Raw genomic sequence first — 18034 nt, forward strand, 5'->3', positions numbered from 1 at the left:
GCTTTCCAAACACCTTTTTATCTTTTTCTCATCTGAAAACTTTCCAAACACATCAGGGCAAGGGTTTAGCTTTTCTCATGCTTTAATACCTTATTTCCTTTTTTCAAGTTTTCTCACCTGTCGTTCACATTTGGCATCTCACTTGCTGGTCCAACCCAACCTCAAATAGGCTGCATTCATTGCTGCACTTCCTGTGGGAGACGAGTCTCTTTCACCACCGATTCCAAAGGTATTTTCTGGTCCACCACCTAGCTTTTTTTTTTTTTCTTGATGACTAAATATAACCCTCACTGAGATCAGGGTCACTTACACTCTGTTTGGGAGAAGGGTATCAGAGGAGTTTTGGAGGGTGTCGGAGACGGTTATGGCATGCGTGGTCCTGTTTGGAATATCAGCGCTAGGATGGGCATTTATACATTTGGGATGGGAAGTGAGGCCCTTTCTCCTTTGTATTTACACTAAATCATGGATTTGGCAGCTACCACCTCCAGTAGCTGCCAATTCCAAGGTTTAGCAGCTGCCATTTCTTCAAATGCATAAACTCCATAAACGCCCGCTCTTACATAACGTCGCAAGGTCTAAACGGATTTGGAGTGTTTGGGAGAACCAAAATTTTCAAATTTCAACTCTTCCAATAAAGAGGAGGTATTTACAACTCACTCCTTGAATCACACAGATTCTGCTGGGTTCTTAACTTTTTTTATTGGTCAGTTTTTACCCTCATTCACCTCAATAAATCCTATATTCGTCTACTTTACGTCATTATTAACTGCAATAATGGTGCAATTAAGAGGCTGACAACTAGGGGTGGACAGGGAGTCAATCGGGCCATTGACCCAACTGGCCCGATCCTGCCTTGTAAATTGATGAGTTGGGCCAACCGGTTGGAAAAACCTCAGTTCACAGCCCGCCCAGTATGCCTGTGGGCCTAATTGGGTCAAGCCGGGCTTTTATATATATATATATATATATATATATATATATATATAGGCAAAGTCAGGCCACGACCCAGCCCGTTCAGCTCGGTTTGGGTTGAAATTTGACCTAATTTATAGGTTTAAGCCTATAAATTAGGTCCACTATAAGAGAAACCATACCCGAACCTAATAAAAATTACATGAACCAGACCTGGATCGTACCCGATAAAATAATATTTTTTATCATTTTTACATTGAAAAATTATGGGTCTTAATCGAAACTTGGGTCGTATCCATCAGAGCTGCATCTGACCTGATACGCAATCCTAAAGTATTCAAAAGGGTCACACAACTACGGCTAAGGCTACAAACCTTTATAATTAAAGTGCGTAAAGATGAACAGCAAATAACTTTGAGAGGGATAACCTTTGAAAAAGGGAAAGGAGAGAGGGGTGGGCCCTATGCAACAAAGTTAAACCAGGTCTTTGAAAAAGGTAAAGGAGAAAGGGGTGGGCCCTATGCAACAAAGTAAACCAGGTCATTGAATGCTAACTTATTCCCTCATGGGATAGGGTTTTTATGCATAATTAAAAAATGTTTCATGTCAATCAGAACGTGACACATGTTAAAATCACTAAAATAATATTCAAAAATTAATTTTAAGTATTTTTTATATTTATTAAAAAATAACCGATTCAAGTTAGTATCGTATCAATTTTCGGCCGATACGATACAATACTTACCCGGCAGATTCAGGCCATTGGGGGAAACCACAGAAAGATGGTGGGAGAGAACATAAGGAGGAACGTTTTCTAAAAATACTAAATACATTTTAGTACAACTGAAAAATTACTGAAGGGAAACGTGGGCATTGTTTGGAATAAAGATGTTAATCGATCCGATTTGAGTCTGATATATCCGACTGAATTAAAATCCATTTAATCAGTTCCATAGAGCAAAATAACATCCGATTAATAATCACATTAGGATTTGGCATATTATTTTACATTTCGAAACCTAATCTGACGGACATTTTGCATCCAATTACGTATAAAAGTATATCCAATTAGCTAGTCAGATCTGACAAAATCAGGATTAGCTTTTTCCATATGACTGCTCTCAAATCTGGATCCAATTAAGCTATCCGATTACGTGGGATTTAGTAATGCTTACTTGTTTATATCAATGTTTAGAAGGTGCTTTGACTGGAAAGTTTTGTGCAACAATGATAATGGTAAAACAGATCTAAATTACTTTCATATTTCTTTCAAGTCCCATGCCATTTTGAAAACTTGTAAAGTAAAAAAAGGTGGCATCAATACATTCACTCTTGCTTTGCTTTTATATATTGTGTGATATGATATTCAACTGCAGCCCACAAACTGCACATTCTGTGTGCCTGCATTCTCTTTTAGCCCATTGTATTTCACTTCAAACTCAAATTTTTGGCATCTAAAGCACAAGTATCATTAGAACTAAATAACTCCTTTGTCCGGTACTGCTTCTTAGCAACTTTCATTCACACTCTACCCTCTTCAATTTTGTTTACTCGACTTATAAAAAATATATAAAATGACCGATAATGACCGAAGCAGAAAGAATTAGAAACTTTATGGATGCTATAAAATAAAACATGACCATGTAGCACTAGTTGAATTACAATGACACTGCACCATGAGGTACGCCCTATTAAATATGTACTGACAATAAATATTTATTGTCACATCAATGTGACCATCTACCAAATAAAAAACTAACATGCTCTTTTTTAATAGCCCGAGTCCGGGAAAGTTCTCGTCATTATTTGAATGTGTTTCTTTATTTACACGAGGAATGAGAAAAGGAATCCATGCAATTCTTGAACCTTTGTATGATTGAGGTACCTTTTCAAGAGGTGATCTGCTTTAGAGGGCTCTTTTTTTTTCTTGAATCCATGCTGTTTTTTATTCCTAATCATAAAGTGGATAATGTGAAATCACATGAGAAGTGAGTAAAATCACCCCAAATGTGATTCTGAATCTGTCATTTTCTTATGTTATCTTGCATGTGAGAAAAGGAGCAACTGAAAATATTGCATGTAAGAGAAGGGGCAAATGAGATTTGTTCTCTCACAACCAGGAGAAAACAATTCTCATTTGCGACCAAGAAAACTTGTTAATGTCAATGCAAAATTACATGAAGGATTTCATCTTACATTTGCGTGCACATGAGGAACAGTCCTATTTGTTGATTGTGAGGGAATGATTCTCATTTAGGATCAAGCAGCAAACGCACTCAGTTAAAAGCTTCTTAACATGTGCTGTAATCGAAATCATAGCATGGACTGTGTGCCTTGATTGATATTTTCTTCAGTTGGTTAACTTTTAATAGATGGTTGGTCCAAAAGGTAGTCTTGGATTTTTTGCTGAGTTGTCCTGTAATTAATTTACCTCTCTCAATCAAAATTATCTAAAAGCTCTAACAGCCAAAACAATGAAAAAAATTATCATTTCCCCTAATGCCAATGTAGAGTTTTTCTTCACTTGGAAGTTGGAAAGTAACGGCAATCAAGAGATTTTCTTGATGATCGACTCTAGTAATATGATAGGTGACAAGATCATCAAAAGGTTGTCTTACTGAAAACCAGATGATCACAAAATTTTATGAACTTAAAAGCAGATTCTTTTAATTAATTTAAAAACCTAAAAGTACAACCATGGTGTGAGATCATCAAAATGCAAGAGAATCAGCCTTCATTCTCCGCGTGTTTCTCAAAACTACCAGAGAACCTTGGTAGCTTAACTATGGAATTTACTCTGCTCACACCATCAAGACCTTCCCATTCTTGTTCCTCAACACATGAACCCTGGACCTTCTCAACTGCTGCCATTGCCTCACAATCGCTTTTCTTTGTCACAGACTCACTAGCAACCGAGTTCTCCCGGGAACTATCACCATCTTCAGACATGGACTTCAAAACAGAGGAATTCTCCTTAAGGAACAAACAGATGACTGCACAATCATCCATCCTTGAGGTTGGGTATTTACACTTCCATGCTCGAACGGCATGATCGACCAGCGATCGAGCGGCCTTCGACCGATTGCGCACAGATGATACAATCTTCACAACCTCTGCGTTTGATAGAACATCCCATACCTAACAAACAATGCACAATCAGTGTTATTGATGCACACGCAGTATATTCTTGACACTAATTGATGAACATTTTCTTAAAAACACAAGCTATAGAGCCTTGACACAAAAAATGAACAATTTCTGATTACCCCATCTGTGGCTAGAACAATGAATTCATCCTTTTGTTGTATTCTTCTGTAAAATATTTCTGGTACAGATATAAGACCAAAATCTTTCAAGCAAAAATCTCCAAATGCTCTAGCCATGGCAAGGCCAGGACAATTTTCATCAGGTAGCCATAATCTATGTACATCTGGCTCTTCTTCTAGAGCAAAAACTCTCCCCCTACATTGTTTGATTCTTTCTGCTTCATCTGATGTAATAATAAGACAAACAACAATTAAACACACACACACACACACATACAACCGAGGAAAAAAAAAAGGAAGACACTGATTGTTTAGAAGATCACAGCAACATTCTTGATTATATAGAAAAAAAAAACAAAAGAACTAACTTGGAAGATTGGGTTTTAGGTCCACTGTGAGTTGAACCGGGATTGGTCGATCATTATCATCTCTAGTGCATAAAACAGCTCGTGAATCCCCTAAATTTGCAATTACCAAATGCTCACCCTGGTCCAAAAAAAAACATACACAAAGCAAATATGAACACAATGAAACAAGTTCTAATGAAAAAAACAGCACTTTGGCTAACAAAGAGATTCTGTAGGTCACCTGTTTAACAAGAGTAACGGCTGTTGTACCACTGCAAAAGCAATCTATGGAAGGGTGCATGTTGAGTTCTCTGTCCATTTCCTTAAAAGATCTCACAAATATCGATTTCCACGAAGACAAATCCTTGGGGCAATCATCATCATCATTATCCCCACAAACACTATCATCATCTTCATCATGAGCACCATCTTGCAAAACTTCACAATGGGAGGTGATTTTTAGGGGCAAAGAGTCACGAACATGGCGAGCCACCTTATGTCCATAGGGACCATGACCATCAAACACCCCACAAAAGATCTTATCTTTCTCACCACCAAAATCCTAAAAAAAAAGTGAAACCAAATATCAAATCAAACAACCAATATTCCCCAAAACAGAAAAAGAATAAAAATCATTACAAACAAAAAACCAGATTCGTTTAATGATGGATGCATCTACCTCCCAAAGGGTCATGGCATCTTGGTTGATACCCTTCCTCCCTTGTTGGGTATACATAGAAGCCACCGTGCAAGATCCCTGCAGCCTAATCCGCACCCCTCCTTCTCCTTGGCGTGTGTGGTCATCACCACCCTCCAAAAGACCTTCATTTACAAACCCTTTGCTGCAGCAACCTCCCATGGCCAAACCCCAACCCCTGTCCTTATTAAGGACTCTTGCCCCCAATACCCCAATATCTCCCCCCCAACAAAAAAACCAGACGTTTCCTGGTGATCAAGCCACAAGAGAACCTCCCTTTGCAACACCAACTTGAGATTTAGCCATGAAACAAAAAGAAGATTGGTTTAAAGGGTTTGGGGCATTACCCATCATTTGCTTGTGGGTATCAACTGTCAAAGGCCTTGGATGGCAAGAAGGGCATGGCTGGCTGCTTCCCTTTGGAAAGATTTCGGTTTTCTGGCGTCCTTTGACTCTTTCACCAGCCCCAGATCTCTTTTACGGAGAGTCGAAATACGGATCCTAAATGGGCACATAAGATAATGTTGGCAAATACAATTAAGAAAAGGTACGCTGTCATAGGGTGGGGGTTGTTGGGGGGTTATCTAATTCCCTTGGTTTTCCTGTTTTCTCACCCTACGTCTGCCCTTGCCTTTCAAGGGACCACCCTAGATCATCTTATAGTTAAAAGAGTCAAGCAAGTTTATTGTAAGTGAGATCATTGTGTGCTTTGTGATTGAAACCGTACAAGTCTAACCAAGAATTCTCTTCGGTCTACCGATTTGTAAAAAGTTAGTTTCTTTATTTTATTTCCTTCAAGCGCACCAACTTAGCGGGCTTTTTCATATAGAGCATTATCGGATCAAAAGTATGCTCTCTCCACATTCCATATGGTGTACAAATATTTTATTTTATATCTAAGAGGTGGGTAGTGAGGATTTTTATTTTAAAAGATTAGTCCGGTTTGAATATTTAAAAGATTGGATCCCAAAGATTAATCAGAATTGGATATTCAAAAAACGGGAGTTTTGTCCAATGTTGTAAAAATTGTTTTTGAACAGAACAGATTTTTATGAGAAAAAAGAAGAAGCCAAAATCAGTCTCAATAATCAATTTGATTCAGTCTATTTAAAAAATAAGTTCAAAATTTTTTTAAAAAAAAATTGAAAGCTTATATATGGGAAAACCCGTAACTTCGAACGCGTTTCCATCACGTCGAACGCCATCAATGTCGGACGCGCACAACGATCAGTGGATATATATATATATATATATAAGCTGATTCAGATCCCTCAGGCAGAATTGGGCTGATCTTATAAGGGGTTTGAATTGGCCCCTTTATTAACGGAAAAGGGGCCGATTCGATTCTAACAACACTAGTTTTATCCGTTTATGTTAAAGATAATTTTATATCCAACTTTTTGGGTCAGTCATGGGTGCTCCACGGTCCATACTTGGGTAAAAAACACCTAGATCAATTGGATATGAGTTCCACCTCTATCATTTATACCCAAGAGACAGGTACAAAAACTGATTATTAAGATATGTAGGAGTAGGGCACACTTTAATGCAGATGGTGGTACATCATGACCATTGGACTGGGTTTTGGTGTGTTTGGTACATCATGAATAGGGGGGCCTAGAGAGCCAGCTCATCCAGGGAACATGTTCATCTTCTTCATGTAGCTCATCTCTGTGTTCTGCAAAGATGAAGGGCTCAAAAAGCTTTTTGAATATCCTGGATTCTTTTGATGCAATCCAAACCGTTGAAGAATCAAGCTTTGCTGATTTGCATCTTGAGGAGACGTCATTTATGTGGAGTGGAGCACACAGTGCCTTGTCCTCACATTTGCTAACGAGTTTCCTCCATTGCTGCCTCGTGTACTCTTGGGGGGAAGCTATGGTGTTCTTTTTCTCTTTTTTTTTTTGCTACAAATTTGCCTTCGTTTTATCATTTATGCTGCTGCTCCTCAAATGGGCAGCAGAGGAAGTGAAGCACACGAGTCGTTGCCAGGTGGGATGGTAACATGTACACCATTGGTGTCCACATTTTGTTATGAACTTATGAATCAATGCAACAATGCCACGTTTTTATTTGCAGTGCCATAATTATCAAAGAGAGAGAGAGAGAGAGAATAAATTCACAATCTCGTCTATGGGTTTTGATTAGGGGTGTCAATGGATCGGGTTTGACTTAGGTCCTAACCCATACAAAACTCTATAGGGTCAGGGTTTTGGTCTGATTAGAATCCGAGTATGATTTGGGAAATTTCATACCAGAACCGATATTGACCTGTTTCAACTAAGATCCACAAATTTTCAACAATGTAAAAAATAAAAGATATTATTTTAAGGGGTATGGTTCCGGTCTGGTTCATGTAATCCTTATAGAATCCGGGTTTTGTTTCTCTTATGGTAGATCCGATTGGACCTTGTTTTGGACCGGTACCAGCATCATAAATTAGATCTGGGTTTGCTCCCACTTGGGAGCGAACCAAACGTGACCCATTGACATCCTTAGGTACCATTTGGATGACACTCAAAACCTAATTTTAAACTGGGTTTTGGTGTGTTTGGATGACATACCAAAACTTTTGGTTTGAAACAGGTTTTCTTAAAACTTGCCAAAGGTTTGCAACCTGATTTATCATGGGGTATCTTGTTTCCTGTTCCCCACCGTCTTCCCTTCCTCTTTCTACCAGCCCACTCTCATATACCTGAGACCATAGTGACAAAAGTTTTTATCTGCAATTTCTCGTTTTTCAAAAACTCGTGAGAAATTAAAAAAATTCATAAATCTCGCATTTTTTGGCAAAATCTTGGCAATAAAAAATTATTTTAAAAATATATAAATTATTTTTTATAAGAATATATTAATAAAAAATATTTAAAAATAAAAATATAGGATTTTTTCACGATAAATAGTTATTTAAAACGTAAATATCGTGTTTAAATCATGGTATTTATGTTTTTTCATATATCTCTCGATATTTTAAAAATCTTGCAAGAAATTGCTGTTTTAAACTTTCAGACAATTTCTTACAATATTATTGTGATATTTTCATAAATCTTGCGATATTTGTCACACTGCCGGAGACCGGCCGGTCACTGCCAATGGCCAACTGGAATATATATATATATATATATATATAGGTAAATTAGAATATTTTTACCACTAAAACATGTTTGCTGGCATGAAATAGGCATTTTTTATATTTTTTTGACAAATCTAACCCCTCAGATGGATTCAGCATGATCCATTTGTTAGGAATCAACTCTTGGATCATGTATTTTCGATCAAGAAATGTGATTTTTTTAAACTTGAATATTTACAAAAATTTTGAGTCGGTGATTTTCAAGCCTTAAAAGATCCTTCTTATTAGGGGGTGTGAACGGTCAGGTTTGGTTTGGACTTAGGTGGCACCAGACTTGGACCAAATTTTTTTGGTATGGTATCGGGTCCGAACTCGTGTATAATCATGTCTACTATAAGAGAAACCATACCCGGATCCGATAAGAACAACATGAACCAGACCCGGTAAAATAATATTTTTTATCATTTTTACATTGAACACTTGTGGGTCTTAATCAAAACTTAGGTCGGGTCCGGGTTTGATATAAAATTTCACAAACTATACCTAAGTCCATGTATTAATCGGACCTTCAGGTCCAAACCTGAGTCTTAATTGGGTCTTCTTATTTGTCACCATTCCCGGATGACCCTGTAGGGTTTGGTTTGGGTCAGGGGTAAACCCAACCTGTTGACACCTACTTCTTATACATTGTAATTTGATGATCGAAGAGTTTGTTTCCATAAAACCTAACATCTAGATCACATATGCATGGTGAACTTTTAGACCAAAAAATAAAAATAAAAAAACCTATGAAAAAAAAAATATATATATATATATATATATATATATATATATATATATATATATATATATATATATATATATATATATATATATATATATATATATATATATATAGTGGCACGCACATTGAGGCCAGGGTGGGCATGTGCCCACCCTGACTACAATATCCCCCTAATAGGGGGGGTTAAGCTGCACACCCTGACCAGACTGCCCACCCAATGAGAAATCCGATCTTCTTTTCTTGCCAGATTAACGAGTTGGAGTGGAAGGGTTTTTGATTTATTTTTTTTATAATGACATAAATATTTATTTATAATTTTAAGGGTTTTGCATTTTTTAATTAATGTTAGGCATAAATTCATGAATAATGAATTCTTGACTTTTAGTAGAATATTAGGGGCTTTATTTTTTTATCAATTAGCATAAATGCAAAATTATGATGTTTATAGGAATTCGGGTTTTGATTTGATTTTTATAAATTTTCATTAATATTTAATTAGGGTTAAACATGAATCCATGAATAATAAATGCTTGCTTTTGGTTAGAATGATAAGGATTTTTTTTTATCAATTAGCACAGATGAGACCTCCATGATTTTTAGCAATTGCTAATTTTTTAATGAATTAGAAATGAATCAATTATGGATTATTTTCTAAATATGAAAAATCATTATTGTCAATTGTAAAAGGTACACTTTAGATAACTATTTGTTTTTTAGCATATTATTAGTATATTTTATTAATAATTATTTTCTTCTTTTTTACTGTATATTTGTGTCCACCCTAGTTTAGATTCTCGTCTCCTCCACTATATATATATATATATATATTGGCCATTTTCCGGCAAACCACCAGCCAGGCTGGTGGTGCCCTTGCTGGGTGACATTGTTTGGCCGAAAAATGGCCAACCATAATTTCTATTTTTTTTTTGGGCATGGTCGGCTATTACCTGGCCAGAAAATGGCCAGCTTTATTTATTTTTCTTTAATTTTAAGTTTTTGGTAACAGCCTCAATTGCTTGGTTTTGACAGACCAGATTTGACAAAACCTTGTTTGAGGCAAAATCTAGTTTGCCAAAAACCAGGTTTTGACCTCTGTCTTCTAAACAGGGCCTTAGTTTTGATTATCTATTGTTTAACAACCATGATAAGAAAAAAAAAAAAAAGAGAGCTATAAAAGTAGTCATGTGTAGGGCGTTGCTATTGAACAATAATGTCATTCATTTGTCGTAGGGAAATTGGAGATGACTAGGTCAGTCTCACCTGTTCAACGTACAGGCAAACAATATTCAGCAACACTGTTTATCAGGGGTCACCATCTGACTCCTTGGGCATTACTCATTTGATGTACATGGACTAGGTGTTAGATCTTCATAATTACTTTCTATGCTCTTTGATGTAAATTGGGTGGGCTTGATTTACTAGAAAATTGTGTTACACTCTTGTGCACAGAAATAAATAAATAAAAAAAAAACAGAAAAGAAAATGACCAAAAAGCAAAAATGAAACAATTAAATACTTAATTCAATCTCTAATCAACTCTCAACTGTTCATTTTACATAGGGTTTTCATTTACAAATGAGAACTATCAAATCTCAATCCAAATAAACTACTTAATTTGATAAACTCTTAAAAAGATAAAACTTATCTTAACTAAGATATGTATAAGCATAATGATTCACTATCCAACACAATGATCCAAAAATTAAAAAAATATTCAAACTGAAATAAAATAGATCTCAAATGATCCAATAGAATAAATGAACCCCAATATGCATCGCTCCGCTCCTGCATCACTCCTCCTAGACACTTGAGCTTCTTCCTTATAGGACGTGGTTGGACAGACAAGTTTCCCTGAAAAAGGCAAAGCTGCTTTCACTCTGCAAGGGACAGGAAGTGTGGGAAAGCCAAGTACATCTTCTCAATGTGTTTCCCAAACAACGGTGTTTGATTTGGTTGAGCAAATGCAACGCATTTTTGTCCGAAGAGTTGAAAAGTTAAAACACATTTGGTAGAGATAATTGACATACTATATGTCCACTCTACTTAGATAACTTGAAAAGTTAACCAGATTTTCTACAAGCATAGTTTGACGATTTGGCCACTCAAGAACAGCATAAGAAAGTCAATGCTACGATGACCTTGATATGATCCATACGTCTCTATTATTTAGCTCATCACGGCTTCTGTGATACTGACTTGAGACTCATCTATTTAAGATCTTTACAAGGTCGTAAGCCCGATTTTGTGCATACAAAAAAAAAATTATTGTTGGAAAAATTTTCCAGGGAATATTTCTATGAAGAGGAATGGCTCCTAGAAGGCAGTTCAGTTCCTCTCAAGCCTTGTGTAATCCCCCATCTGCATGCATACCCCTCTTAAATCTCATGACACAAGTTGGTTTGATTAGATCTGACCATATAGATGGATTGATTTAATAAGAATTGACCTTTGGATTGTGTTTTTTCAATGAAAAAAAGTGAAAGGATCCAAATTGGTTTTAGGACTTGAATGGCTCCAAGACCTTGAAAAGGTGATTTAGAATTTCAATAAGATGACTATGAAATTTCAACAAGAAGAAAATAAAGTAGAATTTGCTGACAAACAAGAAGAAGCCAATTCAAGACCCACTTCCAAAGAACTACATGATAATACCTTACCAAGTAGAAACTCAAGCCATCAATAAGCGAGAAGCAAATGTGCAAGAAAAATGACCATGAGGGTTAAAAGGGATGTATATTCATTCTCATGCCTTCCAAGGACTTACCTGAGAAAATGATCAGGTGTTCTCTCACATTACCCACTAATTCTCACCATGGGAAGAGAACAAAGGTTGGTGACTCAGGAGGAACGAAGACTACCAGCTCCCTTTCACTGCATTTGAAAGTATATACAGGAGTTATGCCTGCTATTGCCTTGAGGAGAAGGTAAATTTTGAAGACTTAGGGGATTAATTTCTACAAGTTTTGGTATGGACTTGAGACACTAGATGACTAGCTCACCAAGATGGATCAACTATGAAGACTTAGCTAGGAATGGGTTGACTATGAAGACTTAGCTAGGAATGGGTTGACTTAATCGGGTATTATTATTTATCACCATACTCGGATCTTATTAAGGATGGCAGTGGACCGGGGGACAACAGGGCTCCGCCCCGTTTGGACCAGGGATGAAGGGCATGAAATGGGGATGAAAGTTAAAATGTATCCCGGTGCGGGGATGGACTTAAGCTTTTCCCCGCCCCGCCCCGTCCCCAATCCTTTAAGGGATGACTATAGAGTAAGGGGAAACGGGGGGCCCACCCCACCTCACCCCTGTTTGGACCGGGGATGGAGGACATGAAACAGGGATGGAGGCGGGGGTGGAGGTGTGGGGATGAAGGTTCGGATTTTGAAATGGGACAGGGGTGGATACCTTGTCCCCCGCCCCCGCCCCCGCCTTGGTCCACTGCCATCCCTAGATCCTATAGGGTTTGGTTCGGATCGGGTTCAGGTAAACCCGACCCGTTGTGTTGACAAAGAAGCAACTAACGGGGCTCGGCTTGATTGGTAGGAGCAGTCAGTGCAAGTCTCGTTGTGGTGGAACGTTTCAGGTTTAAACCCCAGTGGCACGTTGAATGATAACTGGTGGGGTTATGCCTAAGGCTGAAAACAATCTCATAATCCTGGGTTTCATGATTTTTTTTGTTAGGAAATAATAATAATAAATTAAATAAATTATAACCTTAAAAAATATCAGCACATATAAGAATAAACTAGATAAAAGAATAAGAGAATTATTTTAAAATATAAATAAAAGCATGTTCCTATAGCGTTAACATCGCAATATTATGACCACCGCATGAGTCACCTGTGTGGCCAGCAGGGTGGTTGTGAGGGTGCTTAGATGAAGGCACTGGATCAAACCCCACTGGTGCACGGGTGCGTCCATAGCTTTGAGAGGTGGGCCACTAAAGACAGGGTGGTTGTGGGACCCTACTCAGGGTTTTAACTTGCTTCGGTTAGGGTACCCCGTCATAAAAATAAAATATCACGATACTGTGAAAATACTGTCGTTTTGTTCATTTTCCACAACAAAATCATGAAAATATCAAAACTGAAGGCCCCGACTTAGACCATTAATTTACCAAGAAAATGAGCTTGTTGACTCAAAGTGGGGCCCTGAGTGGACTTAAATCTAGCTCATGTCCGGTCCACTCATGGACACCAATTGACCCGACCCCAATCGACAGCATTAATTGGAGGTCCAAACACGGTAACCTAATGGCATCTTGATCCAGACCAGGATGAGAGGTGGACCCAACATAAAGCAGAAGCAAGAGGGACAAAAGATAATGACCCCAGTCAAATTTAATTATATTGGATCTGGATTTAAATTGGATCTAAGATGATGCATCAGTTTCATAAATGCCACGCTGGTCTTAATAGATGTCACAATCTTGGCTCTGCTAAAAGGGCAGAGTGATTGCAAGGGGGCACAAACGTCTTGGACACAGGCAAGATCCCATTAGATCCAAATCTGAAACCCTATTACTAGAATCAATTTGGAATCCGAATCTCCGTGCAAACCAGATCTGATGTTGCAGACTTGTATCCAAATCAAAATTTTATATGACAAATTGGCAATACCGATTGTTGGAAGCAAGAGCGTTGTTTTATAAGCCGTGCCGTACTTTGGATTCTTTCTCTCTTATTTTCATGCAAAGCAAAAACCACCTTTTTTTTTTTCTTAATGGTCTGTTTGGAATCTGGAGTTGGGATGGGCGTTTATGCATTAAAAAATGGCCGGTTGTGCCCTATATTATTAAAAAAAAAAATGGCCATTTTTAGTTGGCCACTGATCAAAAAATGACAAAGATGGCATCACACAACAGTGGGGGTGAGGTAGTGTAAAACTTAACTCAGTCGGCCAGGTGCGCTCGAGCCTACCTGGTCCAACTGAGTCAAGTAGGGAAGTCCCTCCCTCTTTCCCACATTCATGGTGGACAGAGGGGGAGGTCCCCACTTTAATGGCATTGAAGAGGGATCCCTCCCTCTCCCCCACGCATGAAGTGGTGAGAAAGTGCAAAGACCCTCAATGAAAGAGAGTGAGGTTACAGGTGAGCCTCTATATAAACCTTTCACTTCCTATGTTTTCAGTAAAGAGATAGAGGGAGGTGAGAGATAAGAGATAGAAAAAGAGAGTGAGCATGAGGGAGGAGGCTCATGCAGACAATGGGAAGCCACTTCAGTGAGTCACATCTCTTCTTCTCCTTCTTCTTCTTCGTATTCTTTGAAAGAGAAACAATGAGACAGAGATTCGATCTCTTTGTCTCAGTTGCTGTGCCAGTAGCCTAACCGAATCAGTTTGGGTTAACCCAAACAGAGTTTGACCAAGTTGAAGGCCAGATAGAGAGATATATCTCTATATCAGCCAGATGTGGGCCGACTCGATTCGGGCAAACCCATACTGAGCCTGACCAAGGCAATCATGAGACAGAGAGACAACCTCTTTTTCTTGGTCTGCTATGAGCTAGCCACCAGGCTGACTCGATCTGGGTGAGACCGAACTGGTTAAAGACGGGATGGAGAGCCGAGGCTCTCTGTCTTGGCCCAACTGGCCAACACCCAACTGACTCGGTCTAGGTGAACCCAGAACAAGCCCGATCGAGAACGGGGGGAGAGACACAGACCTAAGCTCTTTGTCTTGGTCTAGATAAAGGAACCAGAGAGAGATCTCTTTGTCTCAACCCTGTTGAGAGATATCTGGACCATCTCAGTCGAACACCAGATCGAGGTGAAACATAGAGAATGTGCTCTCGGTCTTAACCTAGAAAATGCGAAGTCAGACCGAGTTTGGTATGATGCTCGGGATAGAGACCTTAGATCTATGTCCCAGGTTTTTCCTATGGGAACAAGCAGACCGACTGGGTCTGGTGGGAACCATACTGAGTCTGGTCAAAAGAGGGAACAAGATACACTTTGTCTCGACCTATTTAAAAAGGACACCCAAATAACTTGATCTGGGTCTAAATCGGATCGAGTTAGCCAGATACCTTGATCTGGGTGCAACCCATACCAAGTTGGGTGGGTTTGCACCCAGACCAACTCAGCCCGGGGGTGACCCTGACCAAGTGTGGTCAGAGGGTTTTGAAATATAATAAAATAAAATAGTAATACATATATACAAATATTATAGGAAATATATATATATATATATATATATATATATATAATTTTTTAGGATAGGTTCTTTAATATTTTTGCTAGATCTCATTGTTCCAGCATGATTAATATGTTAATATTAGTTTATATTGATGAAATATAGGTTTTATATGATCTAAAAATTTCTTATATGCTTGAATCCATGTTCTTGTATGTAAAAAATCATTTTAATGAAGGTTTTGACAAAAAATGTTTTTAGGGCTTTGTTGTTTTTTATAAAGAAAGTTGATCTAAGCATGTATGATGGATTATTTCATGTTTAGCATGATTAAACTGCATGTTAATGTATAAAGAATCCATGTCTTCATGATTGATTAGGATTTATTATAATTCTTGAATAGATGAAACCATATTCGAGCTATTTTTTGATGGTTTTACGATTATCGGATGATGTATGCTATTTGTTTTGGCAAGATTATCATGAATCTGAGCAAATAATTATTATATGATGATATAAACATGATTAGAGCATCAAAAAGTCATGATTGTATGGATGTTTACCTTGAATCTTGTTCTTTCTTGATGGATCTTGCATGATTTTGGATCTTGGTTTTCTGCCCTTGTTTATGATTTCGACCTATTTTAGAAAAAAATCAATAACTTATTGAAAATAAAGTCAATGAATCAAAATAAAAATACTAGAGTGTTTTACACATCTAGGGCTTGAATTTAGACTCTTGAATTTCTTTGTTTGGAGTTGTATTGATGTCAAAACGTCCTTCACAATAGATTCATAGATTTTTGGTCAGTCTGCAGGACAATTCTGACTCACGATTTTGTTGATTTTAAATACCCAATAAAAACTGATCAAAATAAATTAGGAAAACTTTGAGAGAAAGGTAATAAGTATAAGAAGATTTTGTAAAAAGGGTTTTGTAAAAAGCTTTTTCTGTAGGCCTGAAGAAATTTCTCAAACCAAGATAAAATTCTGCAGATGACAGAATCTGGTTTATATTTTTCATGAACAGGGTTTAGTCCAAAAAATTTTGTGATATTTGTACAATGAATTTTTTGGTTCTGTTTCTTGAACTGTTTTCACAAGACATAAAGGCATTATCTATAAAATTGGAAAAGTGTAATTCGGTATCTACAATTTTCAATCGGTTTTCTAAAAACATGTTAACAGGGACCCAAATTTATACATGAGGCTATGTATGATTGCTTGAATGTATTTTACATTATGTAGGATGGTTATAGATGTTATCTTAAAATTTGAGCTGATATGCATGCAAACTGAATGTATTTCATGTTACTCTTATTTTATAATCATTAATATGACATGCATATTGATGAACATTGAATATTATAAGGCATGATCAGTGTAAAGTGAATTGTTACACATGTTGCTTGTTTAAGCATGATCATAAATTGCCTATAGTTGCACCCTTTATTTTTGCATGTGAGCATATGATATAATGATAATGATGTGTGATATGAGTATGTGTATGAGGCTCGGTGTGAGTCAGGGTTTGATGAAACCTATGGGTGTCTGTGGTGCACCAAAGACAAAAAAAGATATCCATGCACATAGTCACATAATTGTCTCATGGAGCTTGGGCTTACAGTGTAAATTGTGAGATCTGGATGTGTCAAAAATAGACTTGCTTATAAAATCTCCATTGGGGAGATTAGGCTGGTGAGCCCGGCTGTGTGTGCTGTAAGCACATGTAATTTAATTTATGAGCCTAATAATTAAATTACACCCATGACCCATTCAGAACAGGTCTTTTGGACTGAGACCCACTTTAAAGAGAGTGGGGGTACACGCGACCGAGTGACCATTGAGTTGTTTTGGAGAGTGACGGTGTCTCATGTCCCTTGTCTTCAATCGTAGAAGGCCCAGACTACCATGTGTCCTAGGTTGCAGATCCAAAATCTCTGCAGAGTAGGAATCGATTTCGCACTAGACCATTGGAAGTTCTCTCGGTTACGGACCGCTCCAGTGGGACCTCGAGGTGACGTTGCAGGTTCTTTCTGTTCAATGAGATTAATAAAATATATGGCATAATATGCCCCTCATTGGATTTGATGAATCAAAGTTAGGAAGCTGAGAGTGTACCTTCGAGCATGAGAAAAAGTGGCACATATGAAATCAGAATAGAATTATTATAATATTCAGTTTGTGCATAAATTGTTACTTTATTGGCATGATGCATTATAGCATATTTATTTCTGAAATATAAATGCAAGCATGATTAGTTGTATAGTTATAAATTATGCTTAATTCTGATGTCGTGATATGCATGATTTAAATGATATCTGAAAATATGTCAATGCCTATTTATGTGATTGAAATATTTGTATTCACATGTTTGGTGATTACCTATTAAGGTTGTAGACTTATGCCTCTATTTTTAATATTTCATGTAATGAGTAGGCCGATGGGTGATAACCGTTGGATCGAGGTGGTACCAAGAGGGTTACAGTTCTTTACAGTTTCGAGAGGACTTAATATTTTGATATTTGTTTATTTGATTAAGTCCTGTTAACTCTGATAAATTTTGAGACTAGTATTTGATTTATTAAATGTATGGTTTGATTTAATTATTCTAGTTTCATACATGTGTGTTGTGTTTATAACCCGTCCAAGGCTTAAACCGTATTTAAAAAGAGTTTTTGTTGTATTTCTTAAAAAGTAATAATTTAAGAATTTTGTCATTTAGATGCTTTAATTTTGAACTTGGTTCTACAGTGCTATTAAACGTCAATGCATGTGCAGGTTGACTCCCTAAAGCTTAATTCGGTTAAGGCA

General features: G+C 37.4%; 1 protein-coding gene across 1 annotated transcript; it reads right to left on the reverse strand.

The window, feature by feature from the left end:
- Nucleotides 1-3555: 3555 nt before the first annotated feature.
- On the reverse strand, nt 3556-5387 carry LOC149839404 (putative protein phosphatase 2C 73). The gene is made up of 5 exons (XM_090004855.1): nt 5208-5387; nt 4770-5090; nt 4550-4667; nt 4182-4405; nt 3556-4053 (listed from the first exon to the last, which is right to left on the reverse strand). Exons 1-5 carry the CDS (start codon nt 5385-5387, stop codon nt 3643-3645), a joined length of 1254 nt encoding a protein of 417 aa, XP_089860981.1. The 3' UTR covers nt 3556-3642.
- Nucleotides 5388-18034: the final 12647 nt, after the last annotated feature.

This window comes from Nuphar pumila, chromosome 4 (genome assembly GCF_984573655.1).
Source record: "Nuphar pumila chromosome 4, dmNupPumi1.hap1.1, whole genome shotgun sequence".
NCBI classification, from domain to species: domain Eukaryota; kingdom Viridiplantae; phylum Streptophyta; class Magnoliopsida; order Nymphaeales; family Nymphaeaceae; genus Nuphar; species Nuphar pumila.